The sequence below is a fragment of the Mustelus asterias genome, chromosome 22, assembly GCF_964213995.1.
Source record: "Mustelus asterias chromosome 22, sMusAst1.hap1.1, whole genome shotgun sequence".
Taxonomy (NCBI): Eukaryota; Metazoa; Chordata; class Chondrichthyes; order Carcharhiniformes; family Triakidae; genus Mustelus; species Mustelus asterias.
In genome coordinates, this window is record NC_135822.1 from 72,345,347 (window position 1) to 72,370,411 (window position 25,065).

The following is a 25,065-nucleotide window of genomic DNA, read 5'->3' on the forward strand; positions in this document are numbered from 1 at the left end:
AGTTACTGACTCAATGGTGGGCTTGTTTGCAGAGTACTATACAGAGAACGGGCAGCTGTGGAGACTTCCAGTGGTGCAAAAAGTTCAGCGTCAAATCTGCTATGATCCGACATTGAACCACGAGTATCTCTCGGTGAGAGGACACCCAGAATTCAACAGGGCAGTGACTGTTTTACTATTGGGCAAAGACAGTATCGCCATCGTGGAGAAGCGGGTAGGTCCCTGCGGACTTGCAGTCCATTCGCTGTTAGAACGGGTACATTCACCCTGAATAAATCACTGGCCGTTCCACGGCTTGACCAGGGCAAGTCTTCCTGGTCTGGTTGCCTCTCACCTGAACTGGGATCCTGTCCAGAAACCTTCCCTGTTGCCCCCACTCCCCACATTCCACGAAAAGAATGTGGAGAAGAATTTGCAAGTTCCCGACTGGAACTGGAAGAGTGCGCCAGTCCGGGGCTCTCTCTTCGAGGAAAGATAAGACTTAGGGGGGGCGAGGGATTCAACTTCCCTTTACATTCGTCTGTAATGATGCAGACTTGACTGGTGAATGAGAGATTTATTTTTATTCATTCGTGGGACATGGGTGTCGCTGGCTGGCGGGCCAACACCTCCCCAAGTTTATTGACAAGTGATCTTCAGAAACTGAAAGTTGCAGCCACTTCCTCCCCCACTCCGTTCAAGGGGCAATTAGGGATGGGCAATAAATGCTGGCCCAGCCAGCGACACCCACACCCCATGGAAAAATGGAGAAAATAAATATTTGAGGGCATCCCCTCAATAGAAATAGCTCTACACAGCTGCTAATCTCCATGCTGCAGCTTAACAGGGTCAGAATGAGACGAGCAGAGGGGAAAACTGAACAGTGCGTTCAGATAGGCGGTGGTTTGGGTATTACTCTGGACTAGTAATCCAGAGACCCAGAGAAATGTTCTGGGGCCCCAGGTTCGAATCCCGCCACGGCAGATGGTGAAATTTGAATTCAATAAAAAAATCTGGAGTTGGAAGTCTAATGATGAAACCATTGTCGATTGTCAGAAAAACCCATCTGGTTCACGAATGTCCTTCAGGGAAGGAAATCTGCCTTCCTTATCTGGTCTGGCCTACATGTGACTCCAGACCCACAGCAATGTGGTTGATTCTTAACTGTCCTCTGAAATGGAGGGCAGCTAGGAATGGGCAATAAATGCTGGGTCCAGCCAGTGACGCCCACACCCACTCCCGTCCAGGAGTGAGGCAGAGCACCATCGATGGCTGACATGCGTCTCATGATCAATGAGGGGTGGGCAGTAGATGCTGGCCTCCCAGTGACACCCACATCCCCCGAAAGGGTTGTTTAAAATTAGAAAGGTGTGGCCAGTGAGCACTGAGCGAAGCAGGAAGGGAGAATGTAATGTGAGATTTTTAAACATCTGCCCCTCTCCCAGGCTGACAGCATTCAGGCTCCTGGAGGCAACGGTGCTTTGAGTATGGGAGCACAATTTCTGAAGAAGTGGTATACCATCACTCATCCCAGAACAGCAGCAGTCTACATCCCAATGCCTTCATGGGGTGAGTGCTTCTGTCATTACCGTATATTCGGAATATTACGCTGCCCTCTAAACCTCGCTCCAACAATTGTGACACAGAATTAGATTCGTCACAGAATTGAAATTTTTTTACCATTTCTAAAGTTCGAAGATGTTCAAATCCTCCGGAAAGCTTATTCACAAAGTGTCAGAACCACACTGTCAGAGGGTCAGTACTGAGGGAGTGCCGCACTGTCACAGGGTCAGTATTGAGGGAGTGCTGCACTGTCAGAGGGTCAGTATTGAGGGAGTGCCGCACTGTCACATGGTCAGTATTGAGGGAGGGCTCCACTGTCAGAGGATCAGTACTGAGGGAGTGCCGCACTGTCAGAGGGTCAGTACTGAGGGAGCGCCGCACTGTCAGAGGATCAGTACTGAGGGAGCGCCGCACTGTCAGAGAGTCAGTACTGAGGGAGCGCCGCACTATCAGAGGGTCAGTACTGAGGGAGCGCCGCACTGTCAGAGGGTCAGTGCTGAGGGAATGCCACACTTTCAGAGGGTCAGTACTGAAGGGGTGCCGCACTGTCAGAGGGTCAGTGCTGAGGGAGTGCCGTACTGTCACAGGGTCAGTATTGAGGGAGTGCCGCACTGTCAGAGGGTCAGTACTGAGGGAGTGCCCCACTGTCAGAGGGTCAGTATTGAGGGAGTGCCACACTGTCAGAGGGTCAGTACTGAGGGAGTGCCGCACTGTCAGAGGGTCAGTACTGAGGGAGTGCCGCACTGTCAGAGGGTCAGTACTGAGGGAGTGCCGCACTGTCAGAGGGTCAGTACTGAGGGAGTGCCGCACTGTCACAGGGTCAGTACTGAGGGAGTGCCGCACTGTCAGAGGGTCAGTATTGAGGGAGTGCCCCACTGTCAGAGGGTCAGTATTGAGGGAGTGCCACATTGTCAGAGGGTCAGTATTGAGGGAGTGCCGCATTGTCAGAGGGTCAGTGGAACATAGAACATTACAGCGCAGTACAGGCCCTTCAGCCCTCGATGTTGCGCCGACCAGTGCAACCAATCTAAAGCCCATCTAATCTACACTATTCCAATATCATCCATATGTTTATCCAATGACCATTTAAATGCCCTTAATGTTGGCGAGTCCACTACTGCTGCAGGCAGGGCATTCCACGCCCTTACTACTCTCTGAGTAAAGAACGTACCTCTAACATCTGTCCTATATCTCTCACCGCTCAATTTAAAGCCATGTCCCCTCGTGCTAGCTATCACCATCCGAGGAAAAAGGCTCTCACTATCCACCCTATCTAATCCTCTGATCATCTTGTATGCCTCTATTAAGTTACCTCTTAACCTTCTTCTCTCTAACGAAAACAACCTCAAGTCCCTCAGTCTTTCCTCATAAGACCTTCCCACCATACCAGGCAACATCCTGGTAAATCTCCTCTGCACCCTTTCCAAATGCTTCCACATCCTTCCTGTAATGGGGCGACCAGAACTGTATGCAAGTGTGGCCGCACCAGAGTTTTGTACAGCTGCAACATGACCTCATGGCTCCGAAACTCAATCCCTCTACCAATAAAAGCTAACACACCGTACGCCTTCTTAACAACCCTATCGACCTGGGTGCCAACTTTCAGGGATCTATGCACATGGACACCCAGATCTCTCTGTTCATCCACCCTACCAAGTATCTTACCATTAGCCCAGTACTCTGTAATCCTGTTACTCCTTCCAAAGTGAATCACCTCACACTTTTCCGCATTAAACTCCATTTGCCACCTCTCAGCCCAGCTCTGCAGCTTATCTATGTCCCTCTGTAACCTGCCACTTCCCTCCGCACTGTCTACAACTCCACCGACTTTAGTGTCATCCGCAAATTTACTAATCCATCCTTCCACGCCCTTATCCAGCTCATTAATAAAAATGACAAACAGCAGTGGCCCCAAAACAGATCCTTGCGGTACACCACTAGTAACTGAACTCCAGGATGAACATTTCCCATCAACCACCACCCTCTGTCTTCTTACAGCTAGCCAATTCCTGATCCAAACCGCTAAATCACCCTCAATCCCATGCGTCTATATTTTCTGCAATAGCTTACCGTGGGGAACCTTATCAAACGCTTTACTGAAATCCATATACACCACATCAACTGCTTTACCCTCATCCACCTCTTTGGTCACCTTCTCAAAGAACACAATAAGGTTTGTGAGGCACGACCTACCCTTCACAAAACCGTGCTGACTATCCCTAATCAAATTATTCCTTTCTCGATGATTATAAATCCTATCTCTTATAATCCAATCTAAAACTTTGCCCACAACAAAAGTAAGGCTCACTGGTCTATAATTACCAGGGTTGTCTCTACTCCCCTTCTTGAACAAGGGGACAACATTTGCTATCCTCCAGTCTTCTGGCACTGTTCCTGTAGACAATGACGACACAAAGATCAAAGCTAAAGGCTCTGCAATCTCCTCCCTAGCCTCCCAGAGAATCCGAGGATAAATCCCATCCGGCCCATTTTCACACCTTCCAGAATTGCTAACACCTCCTCCTTATTAACCTCAATCCTGTCTAGTCCAATAGCCTGTATCTCAGTATTCTCCTCGACAACATTGTCTTTTTCCTGCGTGAATACTGATGAAAAATATTCATTTAGCGCCTCTCTTATCTCTTCAGACTCCACGCACAACTTCCCACTACTGTCCTTGACTGGCCCTAATCTTATCCTCGTCATTCTTTTATTCCTGACATACCTATAGAGTGCTTTAGGGTTTTCCTGCCAAAGACTTCTCATGTCCCCTCCTGGCTCTTCTTAACTCTCTCTTCAGGTCCTTCCTGGCTGACTTGTAACTCTCAAGCGCCCTAACTGAGCCTTCACGTCTCATCTTTACATAAGTCTCCTTCTTCCTCTTCACAAGAGATTCAACTTCTTTAGTAAACCACGGTTCCCTTACTCGACCACTTCCTCCCTGCCTGACAGGTACATACTTATCAAGAACACGCAGTAGCTGTTCCTTGCACAAGCTCCACATTTCAATTGTGCCCATCCCCTACAGTTTCTTTCCCCAACTTATGCATCCTAAATCTCGCCTAATCACATCATAATTTCCTTTCCCCCAGCTATAACTCTTGCCCTTCGGTATATACCTCTCCCTTTCTATCGCTCAAGTAAACGTAACCGAATTGTGGTCACTGTCACCAAAGTGCTCACCTACCTCCAAATTGAACACCTGGCTTGGTTCATTACCCAGTACCAAATCCAATGTGGCCTCGCCTCTTGTTGGCCTATCTACAGACTGTGTCAGGAAACCCTCCTGCACACATTGGACAAAAACTGGCCCCTCTAAAGTACTCGAACTATAGCTTTTCCAGTCAATATTTGTAAAGTTAAAGTCCCCCATAACAACTACCCTGTTACTTTCGCTCCTATCCAGAATCATCTTTGCAATCCTTTCCTCTACATCTCTGGAATCTTTCGGAGGCCTATAGAAAACTCCTAACAGGGTGATCTCTCCTTTCCTGTTTCTAACCTCAGCCCAAACTACCTCAGTAGACGGGTCCTCATCAAACGTCCTTTCTGCCACCGTAATTCTGTCCTTGACTAAGAATACCACACCTCCCCCTCTTTTACCACCTTCTGAAACATCTAAACCCCGGAACCTGCAAATGCCAGAGGGTCAGTATTGAGGGAGTGCCAGATTGTCAGAAGGTCAGTACTGAGGGAGTGCCGCGCTGTCAGTAGGTCAGTACAGAGGGAGTGCCGCACTGTCAGAGGGTCAGTACTGAGGGAGTGCCGCACTGTCAGAAGGTCAGTACTGAGGGAGTGCCGCACTGTCAGAGGGTCAGTACTGAGGGAGTGCTGCACTGTAAGAGGGTCAGTACTGAGGGAGTGCTGCACTGTCAGAGGGTCAGCACTGAGGGAATGCTGCACTGTCAGAGGGTCAGTACTGAGGGAGTGCCGCACTGTCAGAGGGTCAGTACTGAAGGAGTGCCACACTGTCCGAGGGTCAGTACTGAGGGAGTGCCGCACTGTCAGAGGGTCAGTGCTGAGGGAGTGCCGCACTGTCAGAAGGTCAGTGCTGAGGGAGTGCCGCACTGTCAGAGGGTCAGTACTGAGGGAGTGCCGCACTGTCAGAGGGTCAGTACTGAGGGAGTGCTGCACTGTCAGAGGGTCAGCACTGAGGGAGTGCTGCACTGTCAGAGGGTCAGTACTGAGGGAGTGCTGCACTGTCAGAGTGTCAGTACTGAGGGAGTGCTGCACTGTCAGAGGGTTAGTATTGAGGGAGTGCTGCACTGTCAGAGGGTCAGCACTGAGGGAGTGCTGCACTGTCAGAGGGTTAGTATTGAGGGAGTGCTGCACTGTCAGAGTGTCAGTACTGAGGGAGTGCTGCACTGTCAGAGGGTTAGTATTGAGGGAGTGCTGCACTGTCAGAGGGTCAGCACTGAGGGAGTGCTGCACTGTCAGAGGGTTAGTATTGAGGGAGTGCTGCACTGTCAGAGTGTCAGTACTGAGGGAGTGCTGCACTGTCAGAGGGTTAGTATTGAGGGAGTGCTGCACTGTCAGAGGGTCAGCACTGAGGGAATGCTGCACTGTCAGAGATTCTGTCCTTTAGATGAAACGTCACACTGAGGGTCTATTTGAAAAGTGATGTGGGTGCGTTGGCCAATAACTGTGGTCAATTAATGCCATAATTCCATCTTCTGGAATCTTGCTGTGCACACATTGGCTTCCGCATTCCCCCCATATGTCAAATTTTTCCATTCCCCATGACACCTTTTAACTCTCCACTCACCCTCCTTAGAAATATACCAGCCGTTCCTTCACTGTTACTGGGTCAAAATGCTGGGACTCCCTCCCTAACAGCACTGTGGGTGTACCTACCCCACAGGGACTGCAGCGGCCCAAGAAGGCAGCTCACCACCACCTACTCCAGGGGCAATTAGGGATGGATAATAAATGTGACAGCTACATCTTGCAAAGGAATAGTGTTAAAATCCAACAATCTCAGCTTCAGAAATTCCACCTGAATCCCCAGAATCCAATTTAGGCCCAATTTCCAGACGCTTTGACCATCTTGTCCTTGGTGGCTCCCATCTGATTGGGTTGAGGGAGGGCGTGCGATCATGCTAAATTCAGCGACTGTCGCAGAGAAACCTCCGGAAGTTCCTCAGAGATTTCCCAGTGGGGATAAACTTTGTTTGCCTCTGAAGACTTATCGCACCCTCTCTCTCTCTCTCTCTCCCCCTCACTCTCTCTCTCTCTCTCTCTCTCGGCCCGATTTCAATCTCATTCTCCGAGGACTCTTTTTCTCTGTGCAGACACCCACACGGTCGCTTTTGAAGGAGCTGGTTTCCAGGATATCTTTCAGTATCGTTACTGGGACAGCGAGAATCATTGTGTGGCCATTCCACAGCTGCTGGAAGATCTGGAGGTACAGCAAAGCAGGCAGTGATGGAGTAGGAGCCCATCACAGGGTGGGCTATGAGGGCATGTCACACTTACTAATGAGCAGGATTTCCCGATCTCACTTGTCGCCTAGAACCATAAAATCCGGCCCGATGTCATAGAATCCCTACAGTGCAGAAGGAGGCCATTCGGCCCATCGAGCCTGCACCCACCACAATCCCACCCAGGCCCTATCCCCGTGGGGGGGGGGGGGGGGGGGGGGTAAATATCCGACCATTTTGTGCACACACCTCCCATTGTGAGTCAGAGGATGTGGCAATTCAGAAAGGCAAAAAATTAGATTTTGTGTGGATAAAGGCTGGGATTCTCCAGTCCCGCTGCAGTGACTGGAGATTTGGCTGAATGCCAAATGCCCCGTTCTCGCTGACAGCAAGGGTGGGGTGTACGAGACCAGAGAATTCCAGCCAAAGTATGCATCGCAATCCACTGGGGTAAGCCCACCCCCTTTGGTAAGATTTCTTGGCCAACTCTTCCACTCAGAGATTCTAGTCGAGCACACTCCTCACTGCAAATGTGAGCTGTGAACACAGGTACGACAGAACGGGATGTCCCTGAACATCTCCGTCTCTCTGAACCATCCCAGAAGAAATGATGGAATAACGGAGGACTGGGAGAATGAGACTGAAACCAGGATGAGAGAGAGAGAGAGAGAGAGAAAGGGAAAGGAAAGGGGTGAAGAGAGAGACAGGAAAAAGAGACAAGGCAGCACGGTGGCACAGTGGTTAGTGCTGCTGCCTCACAGCGCCAGGGACCCGGGTTCAATTCCTGGCTTGGGTCACTGTCTGTGTGGAGTTTGCACGTCCTCCCCATGTCTGCGTGGGTTTCCTCCGGGTGCTCCAGTTTCCTCCCACAGTCCAAAGACGTGCGGGTTGGGTGGATTGGCCATGGGAAATTGCCCCTTAGTGTCATGGGGACTAGCTGGGGTAAATGCTTAGAGTTATGGTGATAGGACCTGGGTGGGATTGTGGTCGGTGCAGACGCGATGGGCCAAATGGCCTCCTCCTGCACTGTAGGGATTCTATGATCGACAGAAAGGGCCCCCCAGAAAGGATGGAAACACGTGGATTTTGTCGAAGCTCTCGGAACAGTTCACCACCTGCAGAAATGAGAGTGAATTTGTCTTCTTTCTGGGGCTGGGGAGGTTGTCACAGCAGAAACGTGAATCTGCCTATGAGAAAAGCTCCTTGTGCAGTTAAATGCTAGCCCTCACTTGCTGTGGTTCATTGGCCACGACAAAGGCACTAATCCGCGGGGCTGCTGAGAGGAAGGTCACATTGTCACACAGTGAGAAGTCTCACAACATCAGGTTAAAGTCCAACAGGTTTATTTGGTAGCACAAGCTTTCGGAGCGCTGGTGATGAAGGGGCAACGCTCCGAAAGCTCATGATTCCAAATAAACCTGTTGGACTTTCACCTGGTGTTGTGAGACTACTTACCGATTTATTATTGTCACATGTATTAACATACAGTGAAAAGTATTGTTTCTTGCGCGCTATACAGACAAAGCATACCATTCATAGAGAAGGAAAGGAGAGAGTGCAGAATATAGTGTTACAGTCATAGCTAGGGTGTAGAGAAAGATCAACTTAATGTGAGGTAGGTCCATTCAAAAGTCTGACAGCAGCAGGGAAGGAGCTTTTCTTGAGTTGGTTGGAACATGACCTCAGACTTTTGTATCTTTTTCCCGACGGAAGAAGGTGGAAGAGAGAATGTCCGGGGTGCGTGGGGTCCTTGATTATGCTGGCTGCTTTGCCGAGGCAGCGGGAAGTGTAGACAGAGTCAATGGATGGGAGGCTGGTTTGCGTGATGGATTGGGCTACGTTCACGACCTTTTGTAGTTCCTTGCGGTCTTGGGCAGAGCAGGAGCCCATACCAAGCTGTGATACAACCAGAAAGAATGCTTTCTATGGCGCATCTGTAAAAGTTGGTGAGAGTCGTAGCTGACATGCCAAATTTCCTTAGTCTTCTGAGAAAGTAGAGGCGTTGGTGGGCTTTCTTAACTATATCCGCATGGGGGGACCAGGACAGGTTGTTGGTGATCTGAACACCTAAAAACCTGAACCTCTCGACCATTTCTACTTCGTCAACGGTTCCCATTATGTAACTGGACGCGGGCTTGGGGTCACACATTCAAAATTTTGGGAAGAAGTGGTGATGGGACGGTGGGGGGTTGTGGGGGTGAGGGTGAGGAAGGACTTGTTTCACACAGTGGGTGGTAATGACCTCCAGCTTGTTGCCTCCAGGATGGTCCATGCGGAGATAATCAATGGCTTCAATTTGCACGTATTCAGGAATCAGCTGGGGGAAAGGGGTTAGTAAGATTGCTCCATGGGTAGCTAGCATGGTGCAAATGGGCTGAATGGCCTGTACTGCAATGACACTGTGATTCACGAGTTTGAACCAGTTATTGGGGTGTTGGAGAATAGTTGAAGAATGTATTTGGCATGAACGAGGGGTGGAAAGAATTGGGGGTGAGCTTTTAAACGGTTCAGGGGGTTTCATTTCCGTCTGTATTTCACTACCTGTCGCTCTGCTCCTTCTCCAGAACGCTCCGGAACATTCCATCGTGGTGCTTCACATTGCAGCTCATTGGCCAACTGCAATGGATCCCACGCCTGCTGAGTGGAGGCAGATTGCGGAGGTGATGAAGGTGAGGAGGAGGAGGAGGAAGAGGGGGAGGGGAGGAGGAGGGGGAGGAGGAGGGGGAGGAGGAGGAGGGGGAGGAGGGGGTGGAGGAAGAGGGGGAGGGGGAGGAGGAGGAGGAGGGGAGGAGGAAGGGAAGGAGGGGGAGGAGGGGGAGGAGAAAGAGGAGGAGGAAGAGGGGAGAGGAGGAAGAGGGGGGAGGAGGAGGAGGAGGAGGAGGGGGAGGAGGGGGAGGAGGGGGAGGAGGGGGAGGAGGGGGAGGGGGAGGAGGGGGAGGGGGAGGAGGGGGAGGAGGGGGAGGGGGAGGAGGAGGGGGAGGGGGAGGAAGGGGAGGAGGGGAGGAGGGGGAGGGGGGAGGGGGAGGAAGAGGGGTCAGGGGGAGGAGGAGTAAGGGGGAAGGGGAGGGGGAGGAGGGGGGTGGGAGGGGGGGAGGGGGAAGAGGAGGGGGAGGGGCAGGAGGAGGGGGAGGAGGGGGAGGGGCAGGAGGCGGGGAGGAGAGGAGGAGGGGAAGGGGGGAGGGGGAGGGGAGGAGGGGAGGAGGAGGGGAGGGGGGGAGGCGGAGAGGGGAGGGGAGGAGGAGGGGGAGGAGGGGAGGACGAGGAGGCTGGAGGGGAAGGAGGGGAGGAGGGGCGGGGGGGAGGGGGAGGAGGGGGGAGGGGGAGGGGGAGGAGGGGGGAGGGGGAGGGGGAGGGTGAGGAGGGGGGAGGGTGAAGGGGGGAGAGGGAGTGGGGGAGGAGGAGGGGGAGGGAGTGGAGGAGGGGAGGGGGAGGAGGGGGGAGGGGGAGGAGGAGGAGGAGGGGGAGGGTGAGGAGGGGGGAGGGTGAAGGGGGGAGGGGGAGTGGGGGAGGAGGAGGGGGAGGGAGTGGAGGAGGGGAGGGGGAGGAGGGGCGGGGGCGGAGGAGGGGGAGGGTGGAGGGGGAGGAGGAAGAGGAGGGGAGGAGGAGGAGGGGGAGGGGGAAGAGGAGGAGGAGGGGGAGGGGTAGGGGAGAGGAGGGGGGAGGGGGAGGGGGGAGGGGGAGGGGGAGGAGGGGAGGAGGGGGTGGGGGAGGGGGAGGAGGGGGAGGGGAAGGAGGGGGACGGAGAGGAGGAGGGGGAAGGGGAGGAGGGGGAGGGTGAGGAGGAGGAGGGGAGGAAGGGGTGGGGGAGGGGGAGGAGGGGGAGGGGAAGGAGGGGGACGGAGAGGAGGAGGGGGAAGGGGGAGGAGGGGGAGGGGGAGGGCGAGGAGGAGGACTCCATCTGTGCTGACACAGATGCCTCTCTAATCTAATATTTTCTTGCCTCGATGTGGTCCATATCCCTCTATTCGCTGCCTACTCCTGTATCTATCCAGATGCCTCTTGAATGTTGTTATAGAATCTGCTTCCACCACCTCCTCCAGCAGCGCGTTCCAGGCATTCACCACCCTCTGTGTGAAAAACTTCCCCTTACATCCCTTTTAAACTTTCCCCCTCTCACTCGCAACCAAAGATTTCACAGATTCACAGAATCACAGAATATTACAGTGCAGAAGAGGCCCTTCGGCCCATTGTGTCTGCACCTGCCCACCTAATCCCACTTGCCAGCACTTGGCCCATAGCCCTGAATGTTATGATGTGCCAAGTGCTCATCCAGATACTTTTTAAAGGATGTGAAGCATCCCACCTCCACCACCCTCCCAGGCAGCGCATTCCAGACCCTCACCACCCTCTGGGTAAAAACATTTTCCTCAAATCCCCCCTAAACCTCACACCCCTCACTTTTAACTTGTGTCCCCTTGTAACTGATCTTCCAACTAAGGGGAACAGCTGCTCCTTATCCATTCTGTCCATGCCCCTCATAATCTTGTTCACCTCGATCAGGTCACCCCTCAGTCTTCTCTGCTCCAGAGAAAACAACCCAAGCCTATCCAACCTTTCTTCATAACTTAAATGCTCCACCCCGGGCAGCATCCTGGTGAACCTCCTCTGCACCCCCTCCAGTGCAATCACATCCTTCCTATAATGTGGCGACCAGAACTGCACACAGTACTGGCCTCATCAAAGTTCTAAACAAATCCATCATGACCTCTCTGCTTTTGTAACCTATACCCCGATTGATAAAAGCGAGTGTGCCATATGCTTTTTTCACCATCCTATTAACCTGTCTTTCCACCTTCAGAGATCTGTGGACAAACACACCAAGGTCCCTTTGTTCTTCTGAACTTCCCAGTGTCAGACCTTTCACAGTATACTTCCTCGTATACTATACAAGGAAGTGTATATAAAGTGTTGCAGCTTTATAGAACCTTAGTTCGGCCGCACTTGGAATATCGTGTTCAATTCTGGTCGCCACACTACCAGAAGGATTTGGAGGCTTTGGAGAGGGTACAGAAAAGATTTACCAGGATGTTGCCTGGTATGGAGGGCATTAGCTATGAGGAGAGGTTGGAAAAACTTGGTTTGTTCTCACTGGAACGATGGAAGTTGAGGGCAGACCTGATAGAAGTCTACAAGATTATGAGGGGCATGGACAGAGTGGATAGTCAGAAGCTTCTTCCCAGGATGGAAGAGTCAATTACTAGGGGGCACAGGTTTAAGGTGAGAGGGACAAGGTTTAAAGGAGATGTACGAGGCAAGTTTTTTTACACAGAGAGTGGTGGGTGCCTGGAACCCGTTGCTGGGGGAGGTAGTGGAAGTGGATCGGGTAGCGACTTTTTATGGGGCGTCTTGACAAATACATGAATAGGATGGGAATAGGGGGATATGGTCCCCGGAAGGGTAGGGGGTTTTAGTTCAGTTGGGCAGCATGGTCGGTGCAGGCTTGGAGGGCCGAAGGGCCTGCTCCTGTGCTGTAATTTTCTTTGTTCTTTGTCAAATTACTCCTTCCAAAGTGGATCACCTCACACTTCTCAGGGTTAAATTCCATCTCCCACTTATCCGCCCATTTGACCATCTCGTCTGTATCTTCCTGTGGCCCAAGGTACTCACCCTCACTGATGTCCTTTCTCCTCTTGTTTCCAGAGGAAGAGACACTTTCCTTTCTTCTTCGTCACGGCTCAGGGGCTGGCATCGGGGGATCTGCATAAAGACGCCTGGCCAGTCAGGCATTTTGTTACCGAACGCTTTGAACTCTTCTGCGCCCAGTCTTTCTCCAAGAACTTCAGCTTGTACAGTGAGTCCACGAGGCTGATTCCTGCGGGGAGGGGCTTTATTCTGGAGAGAGGGAAGAGGGGAGCAGCTTGGGTCTGCATGCGTTGGCATTGAGAGGGACGACTGAATGGGCTGAATGGCCTCTCTGTGTGTCATGGGGTGAAATGGGCGATGCGCAGGGATATATATATCTTGTCCTGTCTGGGGGGGGGGGGGGGGGGGGGGGGGGGGCTTCGACAGGGTAAATGCTAACCCTCACTGGGTATTCTAGAACGAGAGGTCACGCCCCCAGAATAGGGGGTCCCCCATTTCAGACAGAGATGAGGATCGTTGGCCTTTGGAACTCTCTTCCCCAGGGATCAGTGGAGGCTGCGACATTGAACATGTTCAAGGCTGGGTTACACAGGGTGTCTCACTGAAGGGGAGTCGAGGGGTGTGGAAAACAGACCATCCTCTGATCAGCCATGATCTGATTGAACGGTGGAGCAGGCTTGATGGGCCGAATGGCCTGCTCCTGTTTTCTTTTAATGTGATAACATTCCCCTCATGATTGGATAGTCATGGAGAGTTACACAAGAGAGGCATCCAGGCAGGGCTAGACGATCAGGTGGTACAAGCAGCAAGAGACAAAGAGTGGGAGCGAAGAGATACCGGGAGAGTTGGAGCGAGCAGGAGGGAGCCTGGGATATTAAATAACACCTTTGATTGGTTCAGGAAAATGTCCCTCAGGGCTTCACGGAGGGAATAAATTAGACATCGTTTGATGCTGAGTCGCCAACAGAGGGATTGGGACTGGCAAGCAAGGGCGTGTCAAAGCTGGAGGCCTTGACTAAGCCTTTGTTGCCAGTCCCAATCCCTCTGTCTTAAAGGAAGCCAGCGAGGTTCCTGGAAGGGATCACAAAATTTCAGACCGAGGCATGGTCACTAATGTCAGAGAGATAGAAATGAGGCCAGGTCCACAGGAGTGCAGAGATCATAGAAACATGCCACCCCTACAGTGCAGAAGGAGGCCATTCAGCCCATCGAGTCTGCACCGACCACAATCCCACCCAGGCCCCATTCCCGTAACCTCACATATTTACCCTGCTCATCCCCCAAACGCTAATTTAGCATGGCCAATCAACCCAACCCGTGCATCTTTTGGACTGTGGGAGGAAACCGGAGCACCCGGAGGAAACCCACACAGACACACGGGGAGAACGTGCAAACTCCACGCAGACAGTGACCCGAGGCCGGGAATTGAACCCAGGTCCCTGGCATGGCGAGGCAGCAGTGCTAACCACTGTACTACCCAGGATGGTGGAGCGTGGGGAAGTGACGGAGGTAGGGACAATACAGAGGTCAGTCAGAGAGCAATTGCAACGAGGACCTGCTCAGAATCCGACCGAAACTTTCCAAAGCAAATGGTGTCAAAAGATGTGATCCTTTCTCCAACTGGGCGAGACCTTGGAGGAATTTGGAGATAAAGAGGAATTTATTTCAGTAAAATTGAGGCAGTCGTGGTGGTCAGTGAGCTTGGCATGGTGGGTGAATGGGATTTGGGAGAGGATAGCAGAGGTTTCGGTGGGCTGTAGCTCCCGGAAGGTGGGAAAACACTGGAATCAGATGGGCTCTGTAATGAGTGAGAGATGCGGTTCTGGAGCCTCCCACTCAGAGAAGGAGAAAAGCCATCCCATCTGCAACAGACAACCATGGGCCAATACAGAGGTCAGTGAGAGAGCAATTGCAACGCGGATCTGTTGATGCTCAGAATCCGAGATAAACTTTCCAAAACAAATGGTGTCTCCCACTGGGCCAGCCATTTGACCGGATTGTTTCCCTCCTCTTCCCAGATGAAAGAGTCGGATGTTTGACCTTCATATCCCGGGATAACAACACCCTGGTCAGAATCCGATCCCAGATGGAGACAGCAGCAAGGCACACATGGTCAAGTCCTCCAAATCACGGTGCCCGTATCGTTGCAACAATACTGAATAATCCGGCCTTCTTTGCTGAGTGGTAAGTGTGCAGCAGAGGGGGAACCATCATGGGCACACGATGGTGGAATATTACACAACTGAGTAACGGGGATCTGGGGGAGGTCGGGGGGGGAAGAGGTTCTGACCTCGTACAGAGCTCCCAATGTGTTGACAATCGCTCGGAGATCCAAATGATGGTTTTAACAGACTACAGTCTCCAGCGGCTTACTTAGGGAGATTGGACAAACCCCCCCCCAAAGGACCCTAGGTCAGACCCCAAGCACACAACGAAACGAGGGGGAAAAGTCATCCAGAGATACAAGTGTGAGTCGATAGAGACGCTGGTGATTCTTATTCAGGCTGATGTGTGGTAACCGGGGAGTGATGCAATGCAATGTCATCTTTTCCCAGCAGTCCTGAAGAAATCCTTCACTCCCATTGGACTAAAGCCATAGTCAGTGGGGTAACAGTCTGGTTTCCCACCCCTGCGCCGAATCATAGAATCCCCACGGTGCAGAGGAGGCCGTTTGGCCCATCAGGTCTGCACTGAATCTCCGACAGAGCACTTTTCCCCAGGTCTCATATCCCTGTAACCTCATGTATTTACCCTGCTGATCTACCTCCACATCTTGGGACAATAAGGGGCAATTTAGCACGGCCAAATCCACCCAACCTACACATCTTGAGGCACGAAGTAAAGTTTTATTAGTCACAAATAAGGCTTACTGCAATGAAGTTACTGTGAAATTCTCCTAGTTGCCACACTCTGGTGCCTGTTTGGGTCAACGCACCCTAACCAGACTGTGGGAGAAAACCAGAGCACCCGGAGGAAACCCATGCAGACACGGGGAGAACGTGCAAACTCCACACAGACAGTGGCCCAAACCAGGAATCGAACCTGGGTCCCTGGCGCTGTGAGGCAGTAGTGCTAACCACTGTGCCACTGCTCCACCCCAGGCTCAATTTATCATGGCCAATCCACCCTAACCAACACATCTTTGGAGTGTGGGAGGAAACCGGAGCACCCGGAGGAAACCCACGCAGACACAGGGAGAACGTGCAAACTCCGCACCGACACTGACCCGAGGCCGGAATTGAACCCGGGTCACTGGTGCTGTGAGGCAGCAGTGCTAACCACTGTGCCACCATGATCAGCCAATAGGCATTCACAAGGCAGTCAGAAAGACTTGCACTGATGCATCACCTGATACGAATGGGATGGGTGGAGTGCACGGATGTTTTAGTCACATGACCCCAGAGGTCACACATTTAGTTTAAAAGTTTACTTCACTCACCAAGATGACCATTATTTATCATTGCTGCTGTTGGTCCCAGAATAAGGGACTTTAACCAGGTTTATTTCCGTAAACTGAATGATTGATTTATGAAAAAATGTTTATTTTTTTAAACAAAAAAACAACAGGTTAACATCGAATTTGGAATCTGGAACGTAACTATCTATCCCTTTTAAAATATAGTAAGAAGTCTCACAACACCAGGTTAAAGTCCAACGGGTTTATTTGGTAGCACTAGCTTTCGGAGCGCTGCTCCTTCATCAGGTGAGTGGGAGTTGTGTTCACAAACAGGGCATATAAAGACACAAACTCAATTTACAGAATAATGGTTGGAATGCGAGTCTTTACAGGTAATCAAGTCTTAAAGGTACAGACAATGTGAGTGGAGAGAGCGTTAAGCACAGGTTAAAGAGGTGTGTATTGTCTCCAGCCAGGACAGTTGGTGAGATTTTGCAAGCCCAGGCAAGTCGTGGGGGTTACAGATAGTGTGACATGAACCCAAGATCCCGGTTGAGGCCGTCCTCATGTGTGCGGAACAAGTTCTTTAACCTGTGCTTAACCCTGTTTGTGAACAGAACTCCCACTTACCTGATAAAGGGGCAGCGCTCCGAAAGCTGGTGGCTTGTGCTACCAAATAAACCTGTTGGACTTTAACCTGGTGTTAGAACATAGAACATAGAACATTACAGCGCAGTACAGGCCCTTCGGCCCTCGATGTTGCGCCGACCAGTGAAACCAATCTAAAGCCCCTCTAATCTACACTATTCCAATATCATCCATATGTTTATCCAATGACCATTTAAATGCCCTTAATGTTGGCGAGTCCACTACTGCTGCAGGCAGGGCATTCCACGCCCTTACTACTCTCTGAGTGAAGAACCTACCTCTAACATCTGTCCTATATCTCTCACCCCCCAATTTAAAGCTATGTCCCCTCGTGTTAGCCATCACCATCCGAGGAAAAAGGCTCTCACTATCCACCCTATCGAATCCTCTGATCATCTTGTATGCCTCTATTAATTCACCTCTTAACCTTCTTCTCTCTAACGAAAACAACCTCAAGTCCCTCAGCCTTTGTTGTGAGACTTCTTACTGTGCTTACCCCAGTCCAACGCCGGCATCTCCACACCGTGGCCTCTTAAAATATCCCAGTACACAAAAAACAAAAATATAGGGTCTCTGCAGAAATTGGTGATTAAAGGAGATTTTACAGGCAGGATAAAGTTGGTAGGGTTTTGATGCCCATGATCTTGTCGTGTGAAGACAGATCTCTCGTCCCACTAGACGTCTGGTGATTCTAACCAATGGAGGTTCGGTGTGGAATAGAATAGAGTCAGCTTAATCATACTTGTCTCCGTCTCTCTCACACACAAGTTGCACTGAGATGAGGACTCAGGGCTGGACACAGATAATCACATTGCATTCCCGGCAACACCAGGGGAATGCAAGTTGGGCAGTTTTTTCTTTCTCAGATTAACTGAGAAACTGAGTTCAAAACAACAAATTCAAAACTGAAAACTCACGTTTGTCAGGCAGTTGCCAGCAAAGCAACTGGGCTCAACATCGTTCCCCCACCTCCCATCAATTAAAGGAATTGTAGTCTAAATGAGAAAAGAGATTATACCGGGGGGTTTTATAGAACATAGAACAGTACAGCACAGAACAGGCCCTTCGGCCCACGATGTTGTGCCAAGCTTTATCTGAAACCAAGATCAAGCTATCCCACTCCCTATCATCCTGGCGTGCTCCATGTGCCTATCCAATAACCGCTTAAATGTTCCTAAAGTGTCTGACTCCACTATCACTGCAGGCAGTCCATTCCACACCCCAACCACTCTCTGCGTAAAGAACCTACCTCTGATATCCTTCCTATATCTCCCACCACGAACCCTATAGTTATGCCCCCTTGTAATAGCTCCATCCACCCGAGGAAATAGTCTTTGAACATTCACTCTATCTATCCCCTTCATCATTTTATAAACATAGAACATCGAACATTACAGCGCAGAACAGGCCCTTCGGCCCACGATGTTGCACCGACCAGTTAAAAAAAAAACTGTGACCCTCCAACCTAAACCAATTTCTTTTCGTCCATGAACCTATCTACGGATCTCTTAAACGCCCCCAAACTAGGCGCATTTACAACTGATGCTGGCAGGGCATTCCAATCCCTCACCACCCTCTGGGTAAAGAACCTACCCCTGACATCGGTTCTATAACTACCCCCCCTCAATTTAAAGCCATGCCCCCTCGTGCTGGATTTCTCCTCAGCCTCCTCTGCTCCAGAGAGAACAGCCCTAGCTCCCTCAACCTTTCCTCATAAGACCTACCCTCCAAACCAGGCAGCATCCTGGTAAATCTCCTCTGCACTCTTTCCAGCGCTTCCACATCCTTCTTATAGTGAGGTGACCAGAACTGCACACAATATTCCAAAATGTGGTCTCACCAAGGTCCTGTACAGTTGCAGCATAACCCCACGGCTCTTAAACTCCAACCCCCTGTTAATAAAAGCTAACACACTATAGGCCTTCTTCACAGCTCTATCCACTTGAGTGGCAACCTTTAGAGGTCTGTGGATATGGACCCCAAGATCTCTCCTTTCCTCCACAGTCTTCAGAACCCTACCTTTGACCCTGTAATCCACATTTAAATTAGTCCTACCAAAATGAATCACCTCACATTTATCAGGGTTAAACTCCATTTGCCATTTTTCAGCCCAGCTTTGCATCCTATCTATGTCTCTTTGCAGCCTACAACAGCCCTCCACCTCATCCACTACTCCACCAATCTTGGTGTCATCAGCAAATTTACTGATCCACCCTTCAGCCCCCTCCTCTAAGTCATTAATAAAAATCACAAAGAGCAGAGGACCAAGCACTGATCCCTGTGGCACTCCGCTAGCAACCTGCCTCCAGTCAGAAAATTTTCCATCCACCACCACCCTCTGTCTACGATCAGACAGCCAGTTACCTATCCAATCGGCCAACTTTCCCTCTATCCCACACCTCCTCACTTTCATCATAAGCCGACCATGGGGGCCTTATCAAACGCCTTACTAAAATCCATGTATATGACATCAACTGCCCTACCTTCATCAACACACTTAGTTACCTCCTCAAAAAATTCAATCAAATTTGTGAGGCACGACTTGCCCTTCACGAATCCGTGCTGACTATCCCGGATTAATCCGCATCTTTCTAAATGATCGTAAATCCCATCCCTAAGGACCTTTTCCATCAATTTACCAACCACCGAAGTAAGACTAACCGGTCTATAATTACCAGGGTCATTTCTATTCCCTTTCTTAAACAGAGGAACAACATTCGCCACTCTCCAGTCCTCTGGTTCTGGACTATTTGTTCAAAGACTATTTCCTCGGGTGGATGGAGCTGTTACAAGGGGGCATAACTATAGGGTTCGTGGTGGGAGATATAGGAAGGATATCAGAGGTAGGTTCTTTACGCAGAGAGTGGTTGGGGTGTGGAATGGACTGCCTGCAGTGATAGTGGAGTCAGACACTTTAGGAACATGTAAGCGGTTATTGGATAGGCACATGGAGCACACCAGGATGATAGGGAGTGGGATAGCTTGATCTTGGTTTCAGATAAAGCTCGGCACAACATCGTAGGCCGAAGGGCCTGTCCTGTGCTGTACTGTTCTATGTTCGAACCCTATCCAATATTCCCCTGGGTAGCAACCCATCTCGTGCTTGAATTTTCCGAGACAGTTAGCTTTCCAATCTCCTCCTGCCTGGACACCCTCTCCTCAGGGAAACTCCGCAAGTTTTGTGAGGAAGAGGGAGAGGACATGCTCATTTCCAATCGGGAATATTTTTCTCAAGGTGTCCCTTACTCTTGCTCCATAGGCAGGTGAACCTGAGGGGGATGGCCCAACGTCAGATGTTGGCCAAGGAGAAGATGAAGGAAGAGCTCCGGAAACTGGGAACGTTGAAATCTTGGGAATACATCACCAAGCAGATTGGGATGTACATTTATCCGGGGTTCACAGGTAGGCTGTGCAAACGATGAGATGGGGAGAGCGTAACATCACACACACAATCCGTTCACCCTTCCCATTCCTGAATACAAGCTCCAACAATCTGCCTTCAGCCGCTTCACTCAGCTACCTGGAAATCCCAGCGTGACTGTCCAATCTCAGAGACTATCGTCATGCCTTGTTCATCCCTGTAATTCATTCCCTCCTGGGAAAACCGGAATACTATCATCCCTTTCCCTCCAGCCCCTACACAGGGAAATCCGGTCTCTGAGAGAGAATCCCGCATTCCGGATCTTTGCCTGCATTCCGTGCAAAGCTTTGGGATTGATCCAGGAAGCTGGATTCTGGCTTGATCAGCTTTTCCATTCCTGGGATGAAGAATCGTAGAATCCCGACAGTGCAGAAGGAGGCCATTCGGCCCATTGAGCTTGCCCCGACAACAATCCCACCCCAGGCCCTATCTCCACAATCCCGATTGCCCTATTCCTGTAACCCTACGGATGTACCCTCTAAATCCCCCTGACACTAAGGGACAATTTAGCATGGCCAAAGCACCTAACCCACATATCTTTGGAGTGTGGGAGGAAACCGGAGCACCCGGAGGAAACCCACGCAGACACGGGGGGAACGTGCAAACTCCACACAGTGATCCAAGGCCGGAATCGAACCCTGGTCCCTGGCGCTGTGAGTCGGCAGTGCTAACCACTGTGCCACCATGCCACCCCAAGAAACTGGCGAGATTGTTTAACCGCTCCATACTCTCACAAGAACACAAGATAGGAGCAGGAGTAGGCCATTCGGCCCTTCGAGCCTGCTCCACCACTCAATGGGATCACAGCTGATCCTGTAGCTGAGATATAACATCCTCCGTGGCACACGGGGATCGACTGATTCCACATGGAATCTACTCAATGATGTAACAATCACAACTTCCTGGGATGGCGATTTCCAAAGATTCTCAATCCTCCGAGGATGACTAAGGAAGGACGAGGGTGTGGGACTAGCGGAGTTTCTCTTGAAGGGAACCAGCATTGATACGAAGGGCTGAATGGCCTTCTTTGGTGCTGCAATCATCCTGCAGCATTGTGAGGAAATGTCTCCTCATCTCAACTGGACATGGCCAGTTCTAGTTTGGGGGCGTTTAAGAGATCCGTAGATAGGTTCATGGACGAAAAGAAATTGGTTTAGGTTGGAGGGTCACAGTTTTTTTTTTAACTGGTCGGTGCAACATCGTGGGCCGAAGGGCCTGTTCTGCGCTGTAATGTTCTATGTTCTAGTTCTGTCCTTGAGACTGTGACCTCATGTTTGAGATTCAGACCCCAGTTGTACCGTCCCAGCTCCCCCTGGCAGAGAGGCAACCATCATATTGTTTCAGCTCTGTGATGTTGGGATGGTCCACTTTACCCTGAGATTGTAAAAATTAGCGTCTCATTAAGCGGCTAATATCAAATTAACCCGGTGTCAGCAATGGCTGATTGGGTAACCCTCTCACTCTGAGCCAGAAGGTCAACACATTAAATCCTACAACAAAACCACAAGCACATCAAGGCTAGAATTTCCCTGCACTACTGAGGGAGTGCTGCACTGTCAGAGGGTCAGTACTGAGAGAGTGCTGCACTCTCAGAGGGTCAGTACTGAGGGAGTGCCGCACTGTCAGAGGGTCAGTACTGAGGGAGTGCCGCACTGTCAGAGGGTCAGTACTGAGGGAGCACTGCACTGTCAGAGGCTCAGTACTGAGGGAGTGCTGCACTGTCAGAGGGTCAGTGTTGAGGGAGTGCCGCACTGTCAGAGGGTCAGTACTGAGGGAGTGCCACACTGTCAGAGGGTCAGTGCTGAGGGAGTGCCGCACTGTCAGAGGGTCAGTACTGAGGGAGTGCTGCACTGTCAGAGGGTCAGTACTGAGGGAGTGCCGCACTGTCAGAGGGTCAGTACTGAGGGAGTGCCGCACTGTCAGAGGGTCAGTACTGAAGGAGCACTGCACTGTCAGAGGGTCAGTACTGAGGGAGTGCCGCACTGTCAGAGGGTCAGTACTGAAGGAGCACTGCACTGTCAGAGGGTCAGTACTGAGGGAGTGCTGCACTGTCATAGGGTCAGTGCTGAGGGAGTGCCGCACTGTCAGTGGGTCAGTACTGAAGGAGCACTGCACTGTCAGAGGGTCAGTACTGAAGGAGCACTGCACTGTCAGAGGGTCAGTACTGAGGGAGTGCCGCACTGTCAGAGGGTCAGTGTTGAGGGAGTGCCGCACTGTCAGAGGGTCAGTACTGAGGGAGTGCCGCACTGTCAGAGGGTCAGTACTGAGGGAGTGCCGCACTGTCAGAGGGTCAGTACTGAGGGAGGGCCGCACTGTCAGAGGGTCAGTGTTGAGGGAGTGCCGCACTGTCAGAGGGTCAGTACTGAGGGAGTGCCGTACTGTCAGAGGGTCAGTACTGAGGGAGTGCCGCACTGTCAGAGGGTCAGTATTGAGGGAGTGCCGTACTGTCAGAGGGTCAGTACTGAGGGAGGGCCGCACTGTCAGAGGGTCAGTGTTGAGGGAGTGCCGCACTGTCAGAGGGTCAGTACTGAGGGAGTGCTGCACTGTCAGAGAGTCAGTGTTGAGGGAGTGCCGCACTGTCAGAGGGTCAATCCTGAGGGAGTGCCGCACTGTCAGAGGGTCAGTGTTGAGGGAGTGCCGCATTGTCAGAGGGTCAGTACTGAGGGAGTGCCGCACTGTCAGAGGGTCAGTACTGAGGGAGTGCCGCACTGTCAGAGGGTCAGTCCTGAGGGAGTGCCGCACTGTCAGAGGGTCAATCCTGAGGGAGTGCCGCATTGTCAGAGATGCCGCCTTTAAACCTAGTCGCTGCTTGAACTCTCAAATCCCAGGGTGCTGTTTTGCAGAGGGGGCAGGGTGAGTAATTCTTGGTGTTCTAGTTTCTGTTCATCCTACAAGCAAAAAAAACCAGATTGCCTGGCTGTGAACATGGTGTGGGATCTTGCTGTGCCCCTGTGAGTGGGAAGTGCCTCAGGCTCTGCTGACATTAGCTGAGGCTGAGTCTCTTCGCGGACCCGCTTGCAGTGAGTTCCTGCTCGGCACGGTTTAAGGGAGACCCTCTCTGTCTTTTGCAGATGCCCAGATTGAGTACTTGATGCGGGAGAAACACGTTTACCTCTCATCCATCGGACAGATCAATGTCAGTTTAATTAACAGTCAGAACCTGACCAGTGTGGCACAGGCTGTCAACGAGGCTGTTCTACTCAACCCCGATAGCGTGGAGTGATTGAAGTGTCAGCTCAGAGTGTGGGCAGCGAGCGGGGCAGGAGCTCCAACGATGCCATTGCGAACTAGAACAGATTGTTATGTATGTTCCTCTTACTGAAATCTTTCACGCTCACACCAGTGGTGTTTATTACAATACCTGTGTTTGCTACTGATGCAGTTTGCTTTGTATTACCGGGATGTCAGTAAAGGACACAGATTCGAGCTTCAGGTTTAACTGTGTCATTTGTCTGAAATGAGTTGAAGTTGAAGTTTAAAATTTATTCATTAGTGTTACAAGTCGGCTTACATTAACACCGCAATGAAGTTAAAAGCAAATTACTGCGGATGCTGGAATCTGAAACCAAAAGAGAAAACGCTGGAAAATCTCAGCGGGTCTGGCAGCATCTGGAAGGAGAGAAAAGAGCTGACGTTTCGAGTCCGGACGACCCTTTGTCAAAGCTTAAAAAAGCTAAAAGCCCAGATGACAAAGGGTTGTCTGGACTCGAAACGTCAGCTCTTTTCTCGCCTTACTGGTGCTGCCAGACCCGCTGAGATTTTCCAGCGTTTTCTCTTTTGATCGCAGTGAAGTTACTGTGAAAATCCCCGAGTCGCCACACTCCGGCGCCTGTTCGGGTACACTGAGGGAGAATTTAGCACGGCCAATGCACCCTAACCAGCACATCTTATGGACTGTGGAGGAAACTGGAGCACCCGGAGGAAACCCACGCAGACACCGAGAGAACGTGCAAACTCCACACAGACAGTGACCCAAGCCAGGAATCGAACCCGGGTCCCTGGCGCTGTGAGGCGGCAGTGCTAACCACTGTGTCACCGTGCCACCCCCCCCCCAACTAGATAAGATAGAAGCAGGGAGGTTGTTTCCACTGGCGGGTGAAACTAGAACTAGGGGGCACAGCCTCAAAATAAGGGGAAGCAGATTTAGGACTGAGTTGAGGAGGAACTTCTTCACACAAAGGGTTGTGAATCTGTGGAATTCCCTGCCCAGTGAAGCAGTTGAGGCTACCTCATTGAATGTTTTTAAGGCAAGGATAGATAAATTTTTGAACAGTAAAGGAATTAAGGGTTGTGGTGAGCGGGCGGGTAAGTGGAGCTGAGTCCACGAAAAGATCAGCCATGATCTTATTGAATGGTGAAGCAGGCTCGAGGGGTCAGATGGCCTACTCCTGCTCCTAGTTCTTATGTAATGGAACGTGGGGGATGGGACCAACAGAGTCTCTCCAACAACAATTCACTCCCCAAAGAAATAACACTCCATGCTGTTCCCTTTGCAGGCTGCAGAGTGGGGGTTTGGGGGAGTGGGAGGTTGCAAAGGAATGACATTCCACGCTTTGCAGACTGCAGAGTGAGGGGTGAGGGGGGGGAGGGGGGGGTGGAGGGAGGCATGGTGGGGGGAGGCGGGGTTGAGGTTGCGGGACCAGTGATCAGTCCTGTTGCTCTGGATCACCAATTCATGTCAAAATCCAGGAAGTTCTTTCCAGTAATGGGGCAGCAAAGGGTCAGACCTGACTGTGGGATGCGAATGGCCGAACATCAGGAACATCTGGAGCTTCACAACTCCCGCTGGAACATCTCTTCATCCCCCTGAACTCACTGGGCACATTGTGCAGCAAAACTTCAGAGTTATTTCCCCAGTATGGTCCAGCCCAAAGGATTCAAATAGAAACTTCCACGTGCTGTGGATCTCAGGGGAAAAAAGTATTTTCCAGCCAGGTGTGGGGAACCCAAAAGACACGTAGAATCCTACAGCGCAGAAAGAGGCCATTTGGCCCATCGAGTCTGCACTGACTCTCCGAAACGGCAACACACCCAGGCCCTCCCCACTGCCCTAT

At 51.2% G+C, this 25,065-nt stretch overlaps 1 protein-coding gene across 1 annotated transcript; it reads left to right on the forward strand.

The window, feature by feature from the left end:
• Positions 1 to 13: 13 nt before the first annotated feature.
• On the forward strand, positions 14 to 23,234 carry LOC144509729 (aspartate aminotransferase, cytoplasmic-like). Its single transcript, XM_078238508.1, has 8 exons — positions 14 to 214; positions 1,425 to 1,548; positions 6,834 to 6,946; positions 9,527 to 9,631; positions 12,603 to 12,753; positions 14,564 to 14,729; positions 19,850 to 19,992; positions 23,083 to 23,234. The coding sequence occupies exons 1-8, from the start codon at positions 14 to 16 to the stop codon at positions 23,232 to 23,234; spliced, it is 1,155 nt and encodes a 384-aa protein (XP_078094634.1).
• Positions 23,235 to 25,065: the final 1,831 nt, after the last annotated feature.